At 46.2% G+C, this 23,329-nt stretch overlaps 2 protein-coding genes across 3 annotated transcripts in view; one reads left to right on the top strand and one right to left on the bottom strand.

Moving 5' to 3' along the window:
• LOC118206666 (DNA repair protein XRCC4-like) overlaps positions 1-11,599 on the bottom strand; it is a 70,146-nt gene extending 58,547 nt beyond the window's left edge. For both annotated transcript variants that reach the window (XM_035379625.1, XM_035379626.1), the window contains exons 1-3: positions 11,533-11,599; positions 4,391-4,554; positions 1,995-2,188 (exon numbers count right to left, since the gene is read on the bottom strand). In XM_035379625.1, coding sequence (XP_035235516.1) covers positions 1,995-2,188; positions 4,391-4,529 — 333 coding nt within the window. In that variant the 5' untranslated portion in view covers positions 4,530-4,554; positions 11,533-11,599. The remainder of the gene's footprint in view (positions 1-1,994; positions 2,189-4,390; positions 4,555-11,532) is intronic.
• Positions 11,600-11,688: 89 nt separating this feature from the next.
• Positions 11,689-21,998, top strand: LOC118206670 (protein kish-A). The gene is made up of 4 exons (XM_035379634.1): positions 11,689-11,773; positions 14,823-14,932; positions 18,992-19,026; positions 20,062-21,998. The coding sequence occupies exons 1-4, from the start codon at positions 11,771-11,773 to the stop codon at positions 20,127-20,129; spliced, it is 216 nt and encodes a 71-aa protein (XP_035235525.1). The 5' UTR covers positions 11,689-11,770; the 3' UTR covers positions 20,130-21,998.
• Positions 21,999-23,329: the final 1,331 nt, after the last annotated feature.

Raw genomic sequence — 23,329 nt, 5'->3', positions numbered from 1 at the left:
CCTGCTTTTTTCCCCTTTGTGTTCTCGTCCAGAGGAAGCTCACTTTATGTCAGCACCTCTCCTACCCTGGAATTAGCATTCTGTCAGGTTATGTTCCACTCCTCCGCTTCCTTGTGATGTTCTCCATCAGGAGAGGAGGAAAGACGGAGGAAAGCAGGTGTTAGGCTGAGTGCGGCCGTAAAAAGTTTTATGAATATTTCCCGGCGACTCTCCAGTGAGTCTCTGACACACGCTCTCGGATTGTACCCGCCATTAACATTTATACCTCAGCGCTTAGCAAAAGTTCATATACAGAGCAGGCAGAGTAGGCTTTGAGTTTTAAGTCCAGTTCCCTGACCACTATGATACACTGACACCTCTATTCATTAAAAGCATCATTGACTGCAATTCCACCTCAGGCTGTAAGCTGGCCAGAATAGCTATAAAGTCTGCTTTCTGTTCATCTGCACCGTTCAGCGGACGCATGGAGACAACACAAAGAAAAAAAACACTGAAAACTTGGATGTTACAAACCGAACAAGTTGAAAAGAGAGGGACAAGCCTTAATGGTGAAATCAACAGCAATCACAAAGCCGAAAAAGCCTCCATCCAATCAACCTTTGTCCTTATGTCTGACTTACGGACACAAGCAAGCTGTGTCCTGATAGTTTTTTTTAAAAAGAAAACTTAAAAAAAAAATTTTAGAACTTAGTTGTTGGTCAAAACTTCAAAAATAGTGAAGAAAACTAACGCTAGCATTTATTTTCAGTCTGACTTAAAAGCGAATATTTCTTGCATCCAGGCCTAGCCTAAATGTTGCTGAAGACCGACTGCCAAGCTGAAGGAGGCTCAGGGAGAAACTCAACAAAAGGTGATGACCAGAAACAAGGTCCACCGGCCAGACAGCGGATCAGAGATCCGTTTCCTCGCTCACAGGCTCCAGGCCGAAAGCTGGCTCCGCTCAAATCAGCCAGCTAGGAAGCAAAAGCTGATCTTTATCTGGGCCTCCTTTAAAATGGCCCTGGAGGGGGGTTTTGACCAAGAGTTGCTATTGTGGGAACCCAATAAAAAAAAAAAGAACCGTATCTGTTATCTGCCAAGCAATCCTTCAAAAAGATCCCTTAAATTTGAGTTTCCTCTTTTATTAATAGTCACTTAACAGGCCTCTCCTTACTGCGCATGCCAGAGACATTCAGGAAAGGATAATATCAATGAAAACAAACTAAAGCAATAGAGATTAACGTGTGTTTTGTTAGATTCTGGAGAATCAGTTTTTGCGCAGTTCCCAGACTGCATCAGTGGCGCTCAGTTCAGCTGTGCGTTTGGAGCACATGCAAGATTGCACATCACACGTGACAAATAAGCCACTTCTTTCATCCGCATACACTTCTGAATATGGAATTATCAGTTATTATTAAGAGCACAGCTGCTGAAGTGTATGAAATAGACATCTCTTAATAACGGTAACATGTATTGCACAAACCAATAAGTAAGTCAGTCTTTACAACTATTTTAATCTCATATTTAAACTATACATTTTATTTCTATTGCATTTTTGATGAACAACATAAAATGGTGGCTAAAGTGGTGAGACAGTTTGACTCATTTCCAGATTTCTCAATGAGGTTAGACAATTTCACCAGTCAAGCAAAAAGTGACTTTAAACAAAGCAATATTTTCTACTTAAAATTTAAAAAAATACAATTTTAAGTCTGAATACAAGACTAAAACACTTGTCAAGTGTTGTTTCTTGTACAGTGTGGGCACTTGCTGTGTCGTTGAGATGAATGAATGTGAAATTAAGGCCACTGTGGGGAATGTGGCCTGATCCTGAGGCACAAACCCGTGACCACAGGACCACAGAGTGACTTCACCTCCCGAGTCACTTGATTCTCACGAACGTGAATGTGACAGATTTAATTACCACAGAGGTTTAATGTGATGATTGACTCCGCCCTCTGAGCTGAGATGAGGTCACAAAGCCCATCCCTTGCCCACGGGACCCTGCCACTCACCGAGATGTCCTGCTGCACCTTCTCATAGGTCAGACGGCGGGTGCGGTCCCGCTGGGCGCTCCTGGGGGAGAGCTGGAAGATGTAGTCCCCGCCCGGCCGCCCCACCCCAGTCAGGGCCAGCTGCAGCTCCTTCACGTAGCTCTCCTTCCTCATCTCCAGCTCCTCTGCCTCCTGCTGCACCTCCTCCTCCGACACTACCCCATCCCAACAGAGCCCACGATGAAGGACAAACCATACCCCATACCCAAATTATACTACCCCATACCCAACACAGAGCCCACGGTGATGGACAAACCATAGCCACTACCCCATACCCAAATCACGTTACCCCACACCAAACACATACTACCCCACACCAAACACACGCTACCTCATACCCAACACATGCTTCTTCACACCCAACACACACTATCCCACTCCCAAAACAGAGCCTGTGATGAAGCACAAACCCTGGCCTGATTTTCCCCCAATATTTTTGCTTTCTGAGCTGTCATTGCTCCATCACACCATTTTCCTGTTCAGACAGATTCCATTTTAAGGGGTGGGAGGATAACTGTTGGGAGGCACAGTTGGACATTTTTTATTGTTAAGAGTCTCTGTGACAGCCTGTTTTCATTGTAAAAGGCGCTGCAGAGAAAATACTGCAATACTGATTTAAAGAATTATTCTGTTTTCTATTGTGGTACCTGCAACTCTGTGTTCAAACACCACTGCATGATAATAGTAAAACAGGGAGAATACACCTTGACATCTGTTTGATGACTTCTGAGTGCACCAGGTGACATATGAATGTTACATATACTGTAGAAAGATATTGTCCTTAGTGTGGGGAAAAAATTGTGCGATCAAGTATGCAAACCGTTATAAAATACCAGACAGCCAGCACATAGCATATTAAACATTATTAGTCAGAGACAAATATATTCAAAAATGATTTTGTGCAAGTGTTGACTCAAACCTGAAAGCAGAGTATGTTTACTGCGCGCTGCAACACAACAACTTTGGCAGGCAGCTCTCAACCAATGGCAGTAAGCCAATGGCAACAATGCTGGAAATCTGGGCCTGATAGCAGCCATTCACACAAGGCTGCTCTTCGGGCTCCCAATAATCTCTAAATTAACTGCACGCCCAGCGCTATTGATGAACAGGTGGTCCTCAATCAGCGTCCAATCAGAGATTAGCATGCGCGCAGGTGTTTCAAGTGTGTGTGAGTGATGGCTCTGCCCCAATCACAAGCACTGCACCTGTGAGCTTTGCCCTCACGCACAGTCACAGATCTCTGGGTCCTATGACAGACCTGTCATTATCCTTCAGAGAACTGTGTAATCAGCCCATTAGAAATATGGTCAAATCAGCTGTAAATTTTTTAAATGGTCTTGTACTGGCTGCACATGTCATGACCTGTGATTAGGCTTTTTATCAGTTTGCCCATCCCTCGTTCTCTCACACACACACACACATGCACGTATTCAGAGACAGACAGTGACAGACAGACAGAAACACACACACACAAACACACACACACACACACACACACATATGCACGCACGCACACAGACCGACAGAAACACACACATGCACGCATGCACACAGACAGACAGAGACAGACACAGACACACACACACACACACACACACACACACACACACACTGCTGCCTTCTCTCTGCACTCCTCTCCCCTACCAGCCCTGCTCTAAAACACAAAGCCCTGTGCTGTGCTGTGGCAGCAGTGAATACACCTGTAGGCCCCAGCACCAGAGTGAACAGAGCTCATGAATCAGGGTCTCTCTCTCACTCTCTCCCCTCTTCAGGGATGATGAACCGGGCAGATTACCCTGGCCAGGTGTCTATTTAAGCACCTGCTAACACGCAGCCGAGCCGCGGCGCGCGTGCACCTGCGAGCTACAGGTAGCACAGATAAAAGGCCCCCATGCAAAGCCTCAGCCACAGCTGAAGCTGTTACATCTTTATATAGCGGCGGGAGCAGGAGATTAGTCCTGCAACCCCTTGACCTTTAGGTAAGGATTAGAAAATGAAACCAAGGGAAAGCATTTGGTACAACATACTAAACACACAGCATGCATACCTATACATGCTATACATATGATGAACATATACAGACAAATACACACACACACACACACACACAATAAGACACAAACAGACACAGACAAATGCGTACGTGCACATACACACACACAGACGCTCAGCTGGGATTGATTTTGGACACATCACACAAGTTGTCACACAGCACTTCACAACCAGCCCAGTGACTAGTATGGCTTTCAGACTGTACTTGGCAGTTGCAGGTTAAGTCTGATATCAACTGCACTGGCATTCATTTTCTTGAACACTGGGTCTGTGTAGCAGGAGAACCGCAGCTCAGCCAAGCTCACCTTCTCCCATCCAGGCTGACTCGCCATCGCAGAGCGCGACTGTGAAACCCGCCCCCAGATCCTCCACCCAGTCCACCTTCAGGAAGAAGGTTCCGCCGGACTCTGAGGACACGCTGATCTGTGTCACGCTTACACTCATCCCTCCCGATGCACCGACAGCTCACCTGCAGCATGAAACACAAACACACGCGCACACACACAGTCAAGGAACATTCAAGATGAACTGAAGCAACACGTCTTCCAATGAGGCATATGTCTTCAATACATCAATAACTGGCATTTAACAATATAGTACACTTTTATAGGCTAATTAAAAAACCTCTAATCCGCCTTCTTGCCTTTAACAGTACCGCTGAACAATGGCTTGTATACTGGATGGAAGAACATGTACCCTACACCGGCGTTCTAACCAACAATATGTGGACTGGTTTATATGTTCCTAATGGGAGCGTTTGCTGGTGTTGGCGAATGTTTGGATACACAGGTCAGCGACCTTTTCAGAAAAAGAGAAGACGTGAACGGAACACCCCGTGACACAGCGCTTAACCAAACCTGCAAACAGCTCCACCTCAGTGTACCTGCGTGTCATAGCCTTTCACTCGTTTCAGGTTTATGACCATCAGTAGAAATATTCATCAGCGAATTATAAAAAATGAAACTGGAAAGGAATGCACATGACCGCACACAAATCAACCAAGCAAATAACCAGCTGAAACAAAGTGAGCACAAACGACGCAGGAAAAAAATTGCGAAAAATACAAATGAAGGGAAGTTCACTCCCAGTGGTTTGATGCTTATTGAACACAACGTTTCATTTGAAAAAAGAAACATTTTATTGTAAGAGCAAGCCCACAGGCATACAGGATTGGTGTTAAATGCAGTGCCATGCAGTGTGGATCAGGTAAAGAAAGTCTTACAGGACATGCAGGACATACAAGTCTGGTTTATCAGATACCTCCAGGAAGCAGCCAGCTGGCCGTCGGGATATTACAGCCAGCCGTCGGGATATCATAGCCGGCTGTCAGGACATTACAGCGTGGCCATCGGGATATTACAGTGCATCCTGACCCATGCAGTCCCACACGGAGAACAATTTGTCTCCACTAAAAACCGTCACCGAGTGAAAACTTTAAAACTATCAGCAAATGAGTGCATATAAAAATCTGCAGTTCTCTACAGGCCCCTTGCCTGGAGTTTTGTATCTTGCAATAAACCTAGCTGGACATGTTTCTGTTCCAGTGCACTCAATCTTGTGGTCAGAAGCTTATTTAGCTGGATGATGCCCCCATTGATAGTAGTTTAACAAACGACAATGCTAACAATTTAACACATAAATACAGCCTGTCATCAACATACCAAAAATAGCATTTTCAATATGCTGAAAAGAAATATAACTGAAATGCAACTTGCAGGTGAATTGTATTAAATGGTGCAATTAATATTTGCTCTGGGGACAGATGAATCACTCTTTTATTTGGATTAGTGCATGATGAAACCAAGGTGATTCCACGAAGCCAAGGCATACAGCTAAAGTGGACCATCTGGACACGGGGGAGGCGGGGGGGGGGGTCCTAAATTGAGCCATTCTCAGTTGGAGGGGGGGCTTCAAATGAACCATTCCAGCTGTAAGAGCAGCTAAGACTCCGAACTGAAAGTCACCTCTATCAGAGAGACAGGGGGACGGCAAGGTGACTCAAAATGAGCTCCGTGCATCATTCGGGAGTGACAGGCATCCCGCGTGAAAATTAAACCTGACCCTCTATGGGTGTGGAGGTGAAGGGGGGAGGGGGGTTGAACTCTGACCCCATAAAAGAGCAGACCTATTCATTAACTGCTCTAACATCTGCACACGGGATGGTGACCCCTCCGTAATGACAGACGCTCGCCCCCAATTAAACTGATATTCCCATTCGAGAGGGGTACGGGCCAGCTTCAAAGTCAATCGAAGCAATCCCGTGGTGTCCTGTCTAGAGGGGTGTCCTGTCCTCCTGGGGTTGGGGGGAGGCGGGAACGGTTATTCAATCACCTGTGCTCCTCACCTGCATTCTATGGCCCCCCACTCCTACTACCACACATATGTACAAACACATGTGTGCATGCATCATATATTTATTTCACTCTCGCTTTATCATTCCAATAAGAACAGAGTCTTTTTTTGAGGGGGTTGTGTAAAAATTTCTCTGGAGTGATATTGCTGAGATTACTGAAGACATACCAATGGCGGCATACCTCGTCAAATCCGATCACTTCAGAGAAAGCGGAATCGATCAGGCGCCGGAAGGGGGCGCTGCAGCGGCCGCTGTCCTTTTCCACCAGGTCAATACGAGCAGCACAAACAGCTCCGTGCACTACAGCAAGCCGTGGGGAAAAAGGGCGGGAAAAGGCTGGCCCCATTGAGAACAGACAGGGGACCTGACACAGCGAGCGCTGATTTACCCCACTGCTGAATTAGGCCCCGGAGAGTAAATCACCGACCTGACGACAGGCTTCGGGTAAACTCGGACGGCGACGCAGACGCGGGAACGCCTGCAGGCACAGGCACCTCCAACGCCTGAGGAGTGCATGGGTAAAAAGCCATTTGTTGCCACAACACAAATACGGCTTATACCTTGTCCCCTTCATACAGGTGTCATTTCCCAGGGGGAAGACTTTTGCTTGGGGGGGGGGGGGGGGGGGGGGGGGGGGGGGCGGGGGGGGTTACTGATATCTCCATGCCTCCACTGTCTTTCTGTCAGGTCTCAGGATTTGGGGAGGGGAGTGAAGCAGAAAAAAGTGACAGTATAAGGAAAGGTGCAACACCACCTTCTAAATTGGGCCTGTGAGGTCAGCACAGAGATAACGAATCAGCAGGAGGGGGGGCGTGTTGTATCTCACTGACCAGATTAGGCCATACTCCCCGGATTAGGCACAGCTAAAACCGTCCCCTTACCCACTTTCCTCGCACCCATTTTGTCTTTTATCTGCCAGAGACACGCTCTGACAGGCATCTCTTCAGGCACAATGAAGTCCCAATTTTAGCCTTCAAAGTTGGTGCATTATTCCTCTGTCAGTTAAAAGGATTTTATTAAATTTTTAACTGATGAAATCAATCAATCAAGGAAAGCACTTGCACTTACGCGACATTAATCAGACCACAGTGCCACCATTTCGTGGGGGGGGGGGGGAAGCTTACATTCCCCCAAATTACAGGGGATCCCTGTCTGCGATGGCCTCCGTATTGAGCCAGGTCTTCAACAAGTGGTCAGCCTCGACAGGGAAGATTTACACCTGTGAGAAACTCTGGTCAGTCCATAAGTAGCACTGGCCACTAATTCAGAGTTTCCAGAGATTGCGGGTTCCCTAATAATAGGTGCGGCCTCCGCTGGGTGGCGACTATGGCGGAGTAATTAAGAAGCATTCCCAGCATGCTTCACCCTCATAAACTGTGACTCGCCTGTGGGCAGAGACATCAGAGAAAGGGACAGCCATCAAAGTACCGAGCTTAACAAGTACCACGTTTAAAACCGGGACACTTAGAAGTTAATAGCCCCGTCACTGAAACATGTTAGCTATACCTGTCGGGCGATATCTTCTGATTCCGCTCCATGCTAAGTAAGTATGGACTTACTTAGTATGGAGTAAGTATAAAACCTCTTTTTACCGAATCACAAACCAATTAGGCTAATTACAAGGAACGTACGGGAGAGAATCTGCAGCCTTTTATGTGCAATCACGACAAGGGTAAGATAACCGTGTTTACAAAGCTAGTTTATTTTTATTTATTAAATTGCAGCTAAAAAGCTAAACCCAGTTTCTGTGTTATCTTCAATTCACAAATGAATAATTACACACCATGGGGTTTCATTACCACTCCTTGTGTAATTCTAGCTCAATTAGGCCCATGTGGACCTTCTAAACATTTCTGAACCTGAAGAAAGTTCAGTGCAGAATGATGACATCATAGAGAGCACAATACATCATCATCGTCAGGGGCAACACAGTCCCGATTGCCAATAATGGGTACCTCCCACCAATTTTCCTTACTGTTAGCTTTGATCTCTGCTGAGTTCCATGACTGACCACAAAATAACCATTATTATAACAGCTGGGTAGTAGTGAGCTAATTAAACACACTAGAGAAGGCCAATTCGTTGCAAAAGATGAGGCCTACCCCCTGTGTTATTCTTCATTACTTAATTAGTCCTAATTTTATTGCATTAGACTTGCTTAATTTTAAGGTTCTATAGCACATACGGATTACTACGGAAGAAGACATTTCATCTGAAGGCAGCAAAAGAACTCAGAAGGCACTAAATTTGGACACTTCACAGAAAGTTTGTTTTTTTAGAGGCAAAGTAGAACCATCTATCAAAAGTACTGAGGAAAGACTTTAAAACCCCTGTACCCGTAGCGCGCGTACAAAATAAACTCAACATTCAGAACAAGATGTCGGCGCTGGTTCCTCTTGATATATCGGGATGCTTCGGTCCCTCAGTTCCTGTCGCAGCATGCGCTTGTGTGCGTATAACAACCCGCCTGTCTCTGTCTCTCTGTCGCGAGGAATTACATCATCACTAAAACCAACACCCAGACTCTACCCACAGCATGAGCTGTCCATTTTCACATCATCTCACTGAGTGCTTTCCAGTTTGCCCCGTAAATTATACATGATTGTGTTTTTCCTGGGCTCTCCCCCGCTTTGCTAAAGCACACAGGCCATCAATCCTGACATCAAGTGAGCCACATGCAGTCCTAATGCCAGCAATGTTTTTTTGTTTTTCTAATGATTTCAAGAACTGGCTGCATGCCATTACCAGGCCATTCTCAGGAAGAGCCAGTGTGAGTAAGATGAGGGGTTTTGATACTGAGCAGACCTGGGTCAAATACATACTTGTTTTGAATTCAAATACTTTTCTACACTTTACTGATCTTGTCTGGTGTACTGGAACCAATCAAAACGTGTCAAACCCCACCTTCTGGTCATATTGGCAGGCTCAATTACACCAGGCCAGATCAACAAAACACAGAAAAGTAGGCTATTTGAATCCAAATACGTATTTAACCCAGGTCTGACACTGAGTGGGCGTTGCTTACCGTGTGTAACTCATATGCTAGGCATCCAATGCTGTGTGAGATCCAACAACTTCATCCTCTCAGGCCTTAACCACCACTGACTGTTCTGGATGTATTATTTGCAATTACCAGCAAGAAAAAACCTTATGTTCTCTTCAAATTAAAATAACTACAAACCTACATTTCCACACGTATGGTCTCCAGAACATTACTTCATTACTTACCAATTCTGTCAATTGCACCTATTGGGCTAAATTTGCATTAGGCTAACAAATTTGGCTGCTCTAAATAAGTGCATATACAATAAAGTATACAGATTTTTTTTTTTTTTAATATTCATTGAAATTTAAATGTTGGGAGGATGACATTTTAGAAAAATGTTTTACCCCACTCCACCTTTTTTCACTCATTTAGACTCAAAACGATGTGCTGATGCTCTCCTCCTGAGCCAATGATTGTTTTCCACACTACAAATAACACAGCATATGACCACTATGAAGAGGCCTGCTTCTGGCTGACATGGTAGCCTGTAGGCTCCTGATGAACAGCTAGGGGGCGTTTTTCAGCAGTGACCAAGGAGCAGTGACCTGGCTGACCCAAGTCAACCCTTTATAAGAGGTCTGAAGACAAACGTGTCCCACTGCCGTAGACTCCGTATGAGTCAGATAATGACACACCACAAGCTTCACTGAGAAACGTGTAGGGTGTAGAGCTTTGTCTGCCCTTGCAGTAAGCACGTTAAGAAGCAGAGCCACTCAGGACGAGATGGATGGCAATAGTCTTTTCCTCCCACTTTAAGTGGACATTACAATTTAGAAATGCACAAATGTAACACTTTCAAGTTTACAGCATTGCTGTCTTCATGACACAAACAATGGGAGGCTAAATCTGCAAAAAAAAAAAAGTTTTTAATACCTTTCGATTAAAATTTAGCTGTTCCTTGGACTGTAGAGGAGAATAAATCCTTTTTTTTCTTTGCCTATTAACATTTAAAGTTTTCCTATTTAAAAAAACTACATTTAAAATGTACTGTTTTGTTACTCACAAGATCACTTCATAAACTAAAACTCAGTCAACTGAAAACTTTTCTTCAAGCATACATCAGAGATTTAGTACATTAACACAAATGTGTTCACAGCTCCCAGTTCATAAGCACTTAAGGAGTGTGAGATTATACTGTACATACTGTATCTGGAGGAGTCTCAAGACAGCATTTCCTCCCCAGACTGCTTTTAAAGTCCGTTCGGGCAAAGTGTAAGGCCACGATCCTTACAAAGTACCGATTTATTTGTAATTATTAAAATCCAGAGTGCTCAAAACATTTTACCAACATTCTGTATTATAACAAGAATGCCTTCTGTGTATGGGGCACAAAAGAGTCTGGAGTCTGGTTATCTGATTGAAAGTTTTTCCGTAACGCCTTAGCCACAATGGACCCAAAACGGCCTGATTTAAAAGTTTCAAGTATCTGAAGAAAAGTACCTTTAGTTTATATACATGCCACATTTTAGAAAACATTAACTAATATTAAAGTAATAAACTGACATTATGTGCAGTATGGGTGTCCACATAATTTAATCGAAACAAAAAATAAAAGTATTGCCTCTTATTATTATTATTTGTTGTTGTTGTTCTATTTATCGTATTTTGCTACATTATTTATCATTTTATTGCCAAATGTTTTGCAGTGTCAGTTGCATGGAGTGCAACGTGTTTATAAACTAAGAGAGGGGGCGCGTAAATTTTTTTTATTTTTTTTTTTATCAAAGACTGAAGTTCCTCTGCACTTAGCTAGATAGCTTGCCTGGTCATAAACAAGTACTCGAGCTACAGTATATGCTTGTCGGTAATAAGCGTAGCTCGCCAAAAAAACTAAATGTACTGTCATGACAATTCCATGTATCAAGCCTCCTGTCGTTGCTAACCCTGATTTAATATTTGATATTAGCTACGAAGCTACTAGCACGTTGTTTGTTTGGTGCTACATGTGTATAATAAACTATTTGTACAATTAATAAATGTATAATGTACATATCGCTTATTTTTGCATTTTTCTATTGATTGTCCAACAGTTACATTATTTATCCTACCTTAAAACAGCACGCGCTTCCGCATTCCTGAAAAAGTCTAAAGGTGTCGTCGTTAAATAAAATCGACCAATTAATTTTATGGATATAATTCGTCACATTGCATAGCAATAGCTATGGATTCGTCATTGTCTCTTTAGCGCGTACTCTAAACAAACCAATCATAGACCGAAGTGCTCTTGCGTCATTTCCAGGGACAAACAGGAAATGTGATGTGGCTGTAGGAAGAAGTGCAACAACAATGGTAAGATTAATTGACAGCAATTTGCAGTTTTTATCTCGGGTGTTCTGCATTTGCATCTTTTGGGTTATCTGCGTTATGTCCCGCCAATAACTAGCATAATGTGTATTATCGTAAATATCTTCGGTTGGAAAGATAGTTAACTTTCCAAGTCGTAAATTATAGCTGAATCGAATGCGTTTTCCTGCAGTAGCAAGCTAGCAAACATTTGCTCAAACTTGTATTTTATATCTAGCTAGTATGTTTGCCGTTTGTTTATTCTGCAAACTTTCATTTTATTATTGCAGACTCTGCATTGTGCCCCTCCAGCTATGGATTTTAGTCTTAGTTTAGAGTGAGTAAGCTAACTATCCCATTAGCTTGCTAGCTAACCGTTACACGTAGTTACTAACTATGTGCTAACTAACCAGTTCTTCTCACTATATCTAAGTTTGCCTGTCTGGTTTTTTGCTGGTTATGTAGTTCGTTAACGTTAACTACCTTGCGACATAAAATTCTATAGCTAGAAGGGATATAGCTATGGCTAATGTCATGCAACTAGCAAAGGCATTTGCTAGCTATTCGTGTTCGTATTACAAAGTTTACTTAACATGTTCATTTGTCAGGATAGGTAACTTAGCGAAGCAATTTGATAGCTAATCATTTTTTACCATAAGTTCTGTATTGTGCAACATTGGATTGTTGTTTTTTGTCTAAATTCCCTATACAAGAAGACAATGCGATTGGTTCCATTGAAAGAATAGGGATGTGCCTTCGTTAGTGACGAAAAAAACTAACTCGCCTCCATCTTTTGATTCGTTCCTTTGCGGTTTGCAGGGGTGAACGAGTCCGGTAAGGAACTGGGTTTGCGATGAGTTCCGCACTTGCTGCAGTTCTACCACTCTTTCTCCCCCTAATGTCTTCGTATTGCATTACATTACAGTCATTTAGCAGACGGTCTTATCCGCGACTTGCATTTTACATAGCATTTACATAGCATCCATTTGTACAGCTGGATATATATCGCATCAATGCATTTCAAGTACATTGCTTAAGGATACAACGGCTGTGTCCAATCCGGGAATCGAACCTATGACCTTCAGGTTACAAGCCCTGTACCCACTGTACTACACTGCCGCCCGCAGTGACGAACGCTTGTCTGAGTCAGTTTGAAAGCAATTGGTTTACAGCTTTGTCCAACTCTTTGATTGTGTGACATAATGTAGCCAAAATAAAATGTGAACCAGTTTATGTTTTCAGTATGCATTTCTCAACTGATTCTGTTCCAATAAAGCTTTCACTTTCCCTTCTCCCTAATGGCTTCGTATTGGAAATGGGCTGAAGTCAGAACCAGTAACTGTATAACTCATTCTTGTTCGCATGAGGCTGGTCAACAGCAGTGAAGGAACTGGTGAACAAATCCATGAATTAATCCTTTTAGGCAACTGAGTCAAATGATTTGTGTCCCTGAAAGGAACCATAACTCCAACCACTAATAGAAACGATACCATTGACTCTAATAGGTGACCCTACCACAAAGTGTTGATAATTCAGTGCTTTGCAACCATACATTTAGTGTTGCCCGATTCAGAGTTCGCAACAGTTTCCTTCCTATGAATACAACGTAACATGAATTGTACATATGGTAGAAGGGCGGCTAATTACAAATCCGGCTGCTCTTCTGAAACCGCAGCTTGGACATTAGCAGTTAGCATTTTATGCTCTCCGTTTGCCATGTGGGAAAACGGAGTCCACCTTTCACCTCTCTCGCCGTTACCATTAGCAGCTGTGTGTCTCCCTTGCCGTCGTGACTTAGCACGTCGTTCTTCGAGTTCAGAGCCGTCTCTGCGAATCCTCGCGGGCCTGACGTCACCCTCCGAGACGCGCGAGCTCTCGCTCCTTTCACGCAACGTTCGCTCCTCTCGCCTGTACTCTGGTCGTAAAGAATGCATAAGTCAGCCTGGAGTTTGCAACGCGGTCTCGGTGACGCAGGTCGGTAGCATCAACCCCATACCCCCCCCGGTGAGCGGTCGCTGTAGGCTGCATCTCTGCCAGCGTCATCCAATCCAAACACCAGGGAGAACATCTGGAAAGCGTGAAGGGAGAGAGAGAGAGATAGAGAACATATGAAACAGAATTTGCAGTTTGCCATCTGCATCTGTGACATGTCAGTTCCCCCGAAGCTGGAGAGACGATGGAGGTTAAATATGTACCTATCAATTCAAACCGCTCAACGCAAAGAAAAGCTTTAACCTACTCTGCTGGCCCTTAATTCATTTTGCAGCTGCTCGGATTTGTGTATATAGAGCGTAAAGACATTCAATCCTGTAAACTGTCAGTGGAGCGCTCACCGATGTTCTGTTGCTGCGTGAGACGTTTCGTGTGATGGCCTTTGCAGTTGGTGGGTCTAAACCTGAAGAAAGATTCTGTAAAGTCAGCAGAAAAGATACCCCCCACCCCCCAATCCCGTCACGAGTGGGTTCACTTTGCACGTGCTACATGTGAGACTAACGTGGGTGGTGGGACGACCATAGACAACGAGAGAGCCAAACGTTTCGTTCTGTAGTTCTCTAGTCCCTTTCATCTCCTAGGAGCCTGAATATACCCTGGAAACTGCCTCATCTAGTCCCAGTATGGCTGACCTGGGTATTCTGTGGGGAGGGGGACCGAATTTGGCAGAGTGCATACTGTAGAGATCGCATGCACTTTTATGCCTCCATCAGCGCTTTGTGCGAGTTTGCAGTTTGGATGTGTTGCCTTTTTTAATGAGCTCAGTGTCGCAAAGACATTATTTTCTGGCATACGGGTGAAGGTTCGGGTTTGAGATCACAGTAGGGAGATTGTCCTTGATCAGCTTAAATGGGCAACGAGGTACTTTTACTTCTTTGGTCTGCATCGCATCACCAAATTTAGTGCTGACTTCACTTAGGCCTGCATAGGAAATGCTGTGATCAGACTTTTCAGATGCGCAGCCTTAAGTGAAAGTACCAAGGAAGGTTTCTCTTCTTTTTTTTTTTTTTTGTTGTCGTACATGACGTGTTTTTGTTTTCTTCTTCTTCTTCTTCTTTCGCAGTCTGCCATTTTCAACTTCCAGAGCCTGCTGACGGTTATCCTGCTCCTCATCTGCACGTGCGCCTACCTCCGATCCCTGGCCCCCAGCCTGCTGGACAAGAACAAGACAGGGTACGTACGGCCGCGAGAGGCCACCCGCACCACACCCGCAACCAGAGGCGAGCTGGCCTGAGCCGCGGTAGAGCACGGGCCGTTTTTCAGGGACCAGCTGGTAGGACGGAGTGTAGCACAGTGGGTAAGGAACTGGGCTTGTAACCAAAAGGTCGTAGGTTCGATTCCCTGGTAAGGACACTGCCGTTGTACCCTTGAGCAAGGTACTTAACCTGCACTGCTTCAGTATATATCCAGCTGTATAAATGGATACAATGTAAAATGCTATGTAAAAGTTGTGTAAGTCGCTCTGGATAAGAGCGTCTGCTAAATGCCTGTAATGTAATGTAATGTAACCTAGCGGTCAGCTGCAACTGCTAATTTTGCGCGCCGTTTTCGCGCTCTTATTTTGTCTCGTTCTGTTTGGCCGCGATAATGCTAACGAGCGCCGCCGCTGTGCTGTTAAAGAAGCAGAAACCTCCGTATCGATGACCTCCGTAGCTCCAGACTAGTTTGAGTCATGCCTGCTCATCCCTGCTGTGAAGCGCGTCTTTAGCATGTGACATCACGGGTATTACATAATTGCAACGGATGCCTTCCCTCCCCATGCACACATACACGCACGCGCACACACACACACATGCATGTGCACATGCACACACAAATCGTTCCTCACCCCCCTTCCACCGTGGAATTTGACAGCTCAGCACATTCAGCGCAAGACTCCCACTGACCAAACGCAGAACCCTCACGCAGTCACTGTGCTCTTGTCCGTTTGTACCATGTTTCTAAAGTGTTCGCATGTGTGAGAGGGTTGCAGCTTGTCGAGCTTTATTGCAAAATGTTTCAAACATGGCTTTTAGACCCCTCATCGTGAAATATAAAAAAATAAAATAAAAATTCAAAACTATAGTCATTACTCAACGTCACGTGTTCTGAAAAGTACCGAGGAGACGTTGAGAATGTTCAGTGAATTTTCTTGGGAGACCCAAGTGATGCTTGTATTGCATAACTATGGGAATTTAGAGCCATCTGTTTGCTATCTAGAGAGTATGCTAAATCTTCGTAAGGGGGCAAAAGCCTGTGCTTATACAAGGGTTTTATGTGAGAACAGTTTAGCATCACATCAAAAGAAAAAGGAATAAAATGAGACAAAGCTACAAGGCTGTAATGTAGTTCAGGTGGTATTGGAAAATGTTTTAGCTCCTGAACGCTGTTTTTTTTTTTTTGTCGGGCACCTGGATTGACAGCTGATGTTCCACTTAATGGACAATAAAGCTTTCTGGGTTTGAATTGCGGCCGAGGAGAGCTTTCCAGATGTGCGCGTCACGCTCCGCCAGCCTGGCAGGATGTGGGAGCCGTGCGCGCGCGTCCTGGGGAGGAGGAGGGGGGGGGGGGGGGGCGCGCGTCGTCTGTTGCTTCGGCTTCATCCGGGAGCTCTGGACCCGGGGGGGGGGGGGCTTCCCTTTCAGCTGTGCTGTCCGCCCCCTCCTCACTCACTCTGCTTCCCTCCTGCACTGCTCCTCCCCCCTGTGCCCCCCCCAAACCCCCTCCTGCACTGCTCCTCCCCCCTGTGCCCCCCCAAACCCCCCCTGCACTGCTCCTCCCCCCTGTGCCCCCCCAAAGCCCCCTCCTGCACTGCTCCTCCCCCCTGTGCCCCCCCAAACCCCTCCTACACTGCTCCTCCCCCCTGTGCACCCCCCCAAACCCCCCCTGCACTGCTCCTCCCCCCTGTGCCCTCCCCAAACCCCCTCCTGCACTGCTCCTCCCCCCTGCGCCCCCCCAAACCCCCCCTGCACTGCTCCTCCCCCCTGTGCCCCCCCCCCAAACCCCCTCCTGCACTGCTCCTCCCCCCTGTGCCCCCCCAAAACCCCCTCCTGCACTGCTCCTCCCCCCTGTGCCCCCCCAAACCCCCCCTGCACTGCTCCTCCCCCCTGTGCCCCCCCCCCAAACCCCCTCCTGCACTGCTCCTCCCCCCTGTGCCCCCCCCAAACCCCCTTCTGCACTGCTCCTCCCCCCTGTGCCCCCCCAAAACCCCCTCCTGCACTGCTCCGCCCCCCAAATCCCTCCCTCGAGCCGCTGAACCCCCTGCCCGACAGGCCCAGCTCGTGTATGTAATGTAGCGTACCCACGCTAGCAGCACACGCACAATGTGGCCGTTTAGCTCTGCCAACCGAGCGCGTGTGGGAGGAGTCTATTTGCAGACCCGCCCTTTCTCTCCTGCAACCCTTTAAATAGTCCCTTTTACATGCGGCGCCTAGCAAAGGCTTTTCCGGTCTGCTCGTCTCGTGGGGCCGGGCAGGAGCTTCCCGGCCACTTCCCGGGAACGTCGCAGTCTTCTGGCTTGAGTCTGGATCGTTTAGGAATAATGGCCTAGCATTGCCAGAAACAGACAGTTTATTGGTGCTAATCACTGCTCTATTTTATAACAAAGCCTTCCACTGCTGTTTGTCTGCCTGGCTGCCTGTCTCTATCTATGTATCTATCCATCCACCTATCTCATCTAGAGGAATTTACCCTCCTACTATGGCATTAGACCATTGAACACATATCACCAGATCAGCTTTGAACATATAATGGTTATGAAATCGCCAGCCAAAATTACACTATGTAAATAGGGAAACGTGTTTACCATCAACAATGCCCATATCTTGCCCATTAAGCTGGCAAAGAATTTTTGAAGGAAGAAAGAAAATGAAAGTTATTCTTAAGATGAATGCATTTACAAAAATAATTTTTACAAAATTTGAACACAAAAGACCAATATCATTAACTTGCATCATGCAAGCAGACTCATAGGAATCGGCCATTTGTCTTTAACTTTGAATCTCAGTAAGTAAGTTTGGAAGTTTAGCCTTCATAAAAATTGTGCTTGGCATTTAAAAAGCAGCAAATGCATTTGTTTTTTAGTTAAAGTTAAGGAGAAAGGTTGACTGAACTTAGTAAATTCTTGGTTGTTAATTGGAGGGCTGTATAAGGTATGTTCCAGTGCTCTCCTCAGGCCCTGGTCACCTTCTGCCCTATCCATACTGACCCCTGCGGGCCAGTTTTCTCTCTCCCCCTTGACCCCTTCTATCCATTATCAGACCATGGAGCCCTGGCGGAGGCTGCTGCCACTTCCTCCTTCACCGCCCCTTCTCCCACACCTGGTTATTTTTAAAGCCCTCCACCATCCCCCTCTGGCCAGGCTGCCCCCCCCCCCCTCAGCCCAGACGTGTGACAGAGCAACAAGCACCATCTTTGGGCCGGGGATTTCTCAGCTGCTTTCTTATGGAAAAATACAGCTTGAATACATGGTAGTGTGAGCGTGCAAGTGAGTGTATGTGTGTGTGACTGAGTGAATGAGTGACTGAGTGTGTGTGTGAGTGAGTTTGTGTGTGTGTGTGTGCTCGCAAGTGAGTGTGTGCGCGCGTGAGTGTGTGAGTGAGTGTGTGTGTGTGCAAGTGATTGAGTGCGTGTGTGCAAGTGAGTGTGTGCACGAGTAAGTGTGTGTGCAAATGAGTGAGTGCGTGTGTGTGAGTGTTTGAGTGTGTGTGCGAGTGAGTGAGTATGAGTGAGTGAGTGTGCGCGGAAGTGGGTGAGTGGGTATGTGTGCGAGTGAGTGAATGCAAACTCTTCCTCATCCACACTTAGCTCATCCCTCCTTGAAGAGCAGAGCCCGTCCCAGACGGTAACTCCGGTAACTGAGAGGAGGTGTTCTGCGAAAGGCCAGTCAGTTTAACTCTGACAGCAGCCTTCTGCTGGGCTTAATTGAGCCCTCTCTCCCTCTGCGCACGGTCTGACGGAGAGAGGGGTCTCATCTCCTCGGGGCGTGACTCAAAGGGCTGATGGGAGTGCGGGGGAACGCAGCCCCGGGCCCCTCGGGGCCTCATTTAATGTGGTGATTCAGCGCGCAGTGGGGCGTCGGAAAAGGAGCCAATAAAATCAAAACGGCCGTTGAGCATCGATACCTGGAGACTCCCTGTGAAATGTGGCGTGCTGGAGCCTGCGTTTGCAACGCTCCCCAGAGCAGAAGCGCTGATCTAGGATGCTCATGTCTCTCTCTCTCTCTCTCTCTCACTGTCTCTCTCTCTTTTTCAGAGTTCTGGGGATTTTCTGGAAATGTGCCAGAATAGGTAAGACGCGCCGTTTGCCCGGCGACGGCGTCACTTCCGCGCGACGCGGGCCTCCTACCTGTGGCCGACTGACCACTCCCATGTCGATTTTTTATTTTTTTCATTTTGAGATTTTTAAAAAAAATGTTTTTTTAAAATGAATACATTGTATTTTTTACCACAAAAAATGATGCACTTGCACACAGCACATCCACGCGCTGTGTCCATGTCGGTCTTGAATTGCGTACGTGTGGGGTCTTTCCTAATTCGTCGTCCAGATCCGTCTGTGAAAGCTCGCTGGTGAAAATTACCGCCAGTGTGCCGGCTCGTTTACTTCTACCAGATACTCCTGCTCACAGGAAATAATAAAAGTGAACATTTTGCGAAATAACAATTGGCAACGTTTTTCCGTGAAGGAGTCTCGCTGCGGTGCGCTAAGCGCTAAGCGCTCGTTGCGGTGAAGTTCAAGAGGCCCCCGATGTGTCTCTGGCCCTGTTTGAGCCGGGTGCCAAGCCGTGAGCAGCGACTCCTCTGGGAAAGCTGCGCGACTCGGAACGCGGACATTTAACAGAACGCGGGGAGTCAGAGCGCCCCCCGGGGGCCCGGTGTGAAAATGCGCCTCCCCGCCACCCGCGCTTTTAAAAAGCCCCCAGCTTCCCCGCGTCCTGGAAAGTAACCCTAGTTCGTCCTGCCGTTGTCATTAACAGCGTGTGTCTACTCAAGAGCTCGGATTTATATTTCTTGTTCTCTGGAAACGAGTCAAGAAAATGTTTAAACACGAGCCCGAGGGAAAATACATGATCAGCCGCTGCCAACACATAATAAGTTAAACGGTCCTCTCAAGGTAGATTTATGAACGCCTGGCATATCCAAGCAAACTTTTTTTTTTTTTCCCCTTCTTGGAGCGACCATATGTTCAGTTTAAGCTTACTCGCCTATATCATGTGCTAATACATCATTAAACATTATACGGACGTTTTGGTTGGTCGGTTGTGCTGTGTATTAATGCTTCTCCCCCCCCCGCCCCGCCCCCCCCCCCACCCCCCCCCTTTTCAGGTGAAAGGAAAAGCCCGTATGTGGCCTGCTGCTGCATCATCATGGCGTTCAGCATCTTGTTCGCGTAGCAACGGGCGCCTAGCGCTTTGGCGGTGCGAGCGGAAGACTTCCAACTCGGAGACTGAAAAAATGTAAACCGTCGCCGTCGAGCGAGCGCTTCTCATTCCGCCGCGCGTCACCGTCGGAGCCGTCGCCGGGGCAACGCGCCGCGGACCGGCAGCGCGTCGGGTACTCTGCGTGGCGTCCATCGACGGGTTCCTCGGTGATCGCGTCTCCAAACGCGGGGCCGCGTTTTCCATCTCCGTCTCTGTTTCGCCTCACTCCCTCGTTCACATTATCGTCCATCTTACCATTTGAAGAGTCGGTTTTTTGTAAGGTTTTTTTTTTCTAAATTCCAAGTCAATGTTAATGCTAGAACCTCACTGCTTTTGACCAGTAGTGATTGTTACGTCAGCATTCTGTCCACATGCACCGATCAGCCACAACATTAAAACCACTGACAGGTGAAGTGAATAACATTGATTATCTCGTTACAACGGCACCTGCCAAGGGGTGGGATATATTAGGCAGCAAGTGAACAGTTAGTTCTTGAAGTTGATGTGTTGGAAGCAGGAAAAATGGGCAAGTGTAAAGATCTGAGCGACTTTGACAAGGGCCAAATTGTGATGGCTAGATGACTGGTCAGAGCATCACCAAAACGGCATTCATGTGGATGCTACTTTGACCCGTACCACCTACCTAAACATGGTTGCAGACCAAGTACACCCCTTCATGGAAACGGTATTCCCTGGTGGCAGTGGCCTCTTTCAGCAGGGTAATGCGCCCTGCCACACTGCAAAAATTGTTCAGGAATGGTTTGAGGAACATGACAAAGAGTTCAAGGTGTTACGTTGGCCTCCAAATTCCCCAGATCTCAATCCGATCGAGCATCCGTGGGATGTGCTGGAAAAACAAGTCCGATCCATGGAGGCCCCACCTCACAACTTACAGGACTTAAAGCATCTGCTGCTAACGTCTTGGTGCTAGATATCAGAGGAGACCTTCAGAGGTCTTGTGGAGCCCATGCCTCGATGGGTCAGAGCTGTTTTGGCGGCACGAGGGGGACCTACACAATATTAGGCAGGCGGTTTTAATGTTGTGGCTGATCGGTGTATTTATGGTCTTGCACCTTAAAGGGTTAAGTGTGTTTGAGTGGGGTGTGTCTTTTCAACACCCACAACACTTCAGGTATTGCTGTGTCTGTCCGTCGTTTTTGGCATTTTTGTAATGCATACTGTAAAATGATTGGTTGTCCAAGTCTTTAATCCCAGAATGCTTTGCACATTTGTTTCATATGTTTCATACCCCACAGTTGGACTTCCCTGAGGGTCATTTAAAGCCTGATGTATAAACACATTTTTTACAAGAGAGAAACCCAAAAGGCTAATGCCAGTGCTTGATTATTTTCTTTTGAAAATCTGGCCCGGGAACACAAGAGAATCTTTGTATTTAATGATCTGTATGTGTTTATTTCTTAGTTGTTGTTTTTTTTTTTGGGGGGGGGGGGGGGTTTAAACAGCAGAAGCTGCTTTGTAATTGGCTTTTACAGGCTTGTACATTTAGGTTCTGTTCTCAGAAGACAGATGTTAAGACAGCTTACTGATGTCTATGCCTTTTAAAATAAGAAGAGCCATAAAAATATAATCTGGAACATTGTCATTGACAGTGTATGTTTGCGTCTAATTTTAATCTGTTATTGTGTGGTATCCATAAAGATATATACAAATGAAAAGCTTATTTTGAAAGACCATTTTTGGCAACTGTTTCAAACAACAAGGCCCTTTATAAAAAGAAACTGAGCAGATTTTCTTGAGAAAAGCAATGTTTCTGTATAAAACGGGGTGCTTTTTAAAATGTTGTCAACTTTATTTATTAATAAAGGTCTTTTTTTATCACCATTCAGTTAATCCTTTGTTTTCTGTACTAGGGAGAAGTTTATTTAAATAATTAATAGCAATTATATTTTGAAACGCATCAGTTTAATTGCTTTATATGAATTGTTATATTTTGCCATCATTACAGTAATATGACAGTTCTGCACTGATAACTGAATCCTTTATTGAAAGAACATACTTTCATTTTCTGGTTCTCAAGTGTTTCTGTGTCTGATAATGAAAACTGACGGAAGACTGCAGGGAGATTCAGTTTTATATTGTGGCCGTGTCACTTGCATATGAAGGTGTTCGGCAGGACGGCGTTAGTTTGCATTTTTCTTAACCTGTTTTTGGTTCCTTTTTGCAGATTTAGCATTTTTGATAGCTAGCTCTGTTATGTCCGGAGGGAGCACCTAAAACTAAAGCCCGTTAACGGGTGCCTTGGAGGGCGAGTCAGACTGCCTCGCTGCTTTCTTTGCTCAAGCACACCCGCGCCGCAGGAGCGTTTCTGTGGAGAATACTCCGCCGCTCGTAGGTCTGTCTAATCACTCCCCGTGCGAACGACTCCTTTCTGCCAACAACAGATTTACTGCAGAGCACAGGGTGTAAATTAGTGTGCGGTCACAGACGCGGTACACCTGCCCCCCCCCCCCCTCCCCTCCCCCCAGTGTGAGTGAGTCCAAACAGGTGGTTGCGGGTCAGGGGTTTGGGTTTGGGCGACATAAGAAAACCTGGGATCAGTTTGGTTCCATTCTGGTTCCTCACCCTCACCATCATGGGGGTGTTGGGGTGACATAAGGTCAGGAAAGAGTATCAGGGCATCTTTTGTGTGTAGCGTTCGTGAGCTGGCTGAGGGAATGGTCCGGTGACAGTGAGATCCATTGTGAAGAAAAGGCCAAGGGCGCGTAGGGAGGGCGGGAACTTCGTGGGGCGCTCGTACAGTGGAAACCGCTCCAGCCTTTCTGAGCGTGGGGTCGACACCCAGGATCTCGGCTGCGGAAACTAGTCCGAGGGGCGGAGCCAACATGGCCGACGCCATGGGTTTTTTAAAATTGGTGTTGCGAAGGCTGCGACAAGATCACGGGCTGGCTCCCCAGGTCAAACAAAAGGACAGCAGAGACTAAAATGGCGGAAAATGAAAATTCCACCAACATCATACTGGCAAAGTGTCACATTCGTGCAAATGTGCTATATGACTTCATTTTCTGTAAGGTGCAGGCGACTGTAAATTCTATGAGTTTTCATCGACCCCCCCCCACCCCACTTTCACCGGTTATATTGAATTACAGAATCTTCTCCAGTCCTCTCCTCTTCCCTCTCGGCTCTTGGCCTTAATCCATTTGCGTGACCCCCGG

This window comes from Anguilla anguilla, chromosome 10, assembly GCF_013347855.1.
Source record: "Anguilla anguilla isolate fAngAng1 chromosome 10, fAngAng1.pri, whole genome shotgun sequence".
Classification (NCBI taxonomy): Eukaryota; Metazoa; Chordata; class Actinopteri; order Anguilliformes; family Anguillidae; genus Anguilla; species Anguilla anguilla.
The sequence above is the reverse complement of the archived record's forward strand: the minus strand, read 5'-3'. Positions and strand labels throughout refer to the sequence as shown.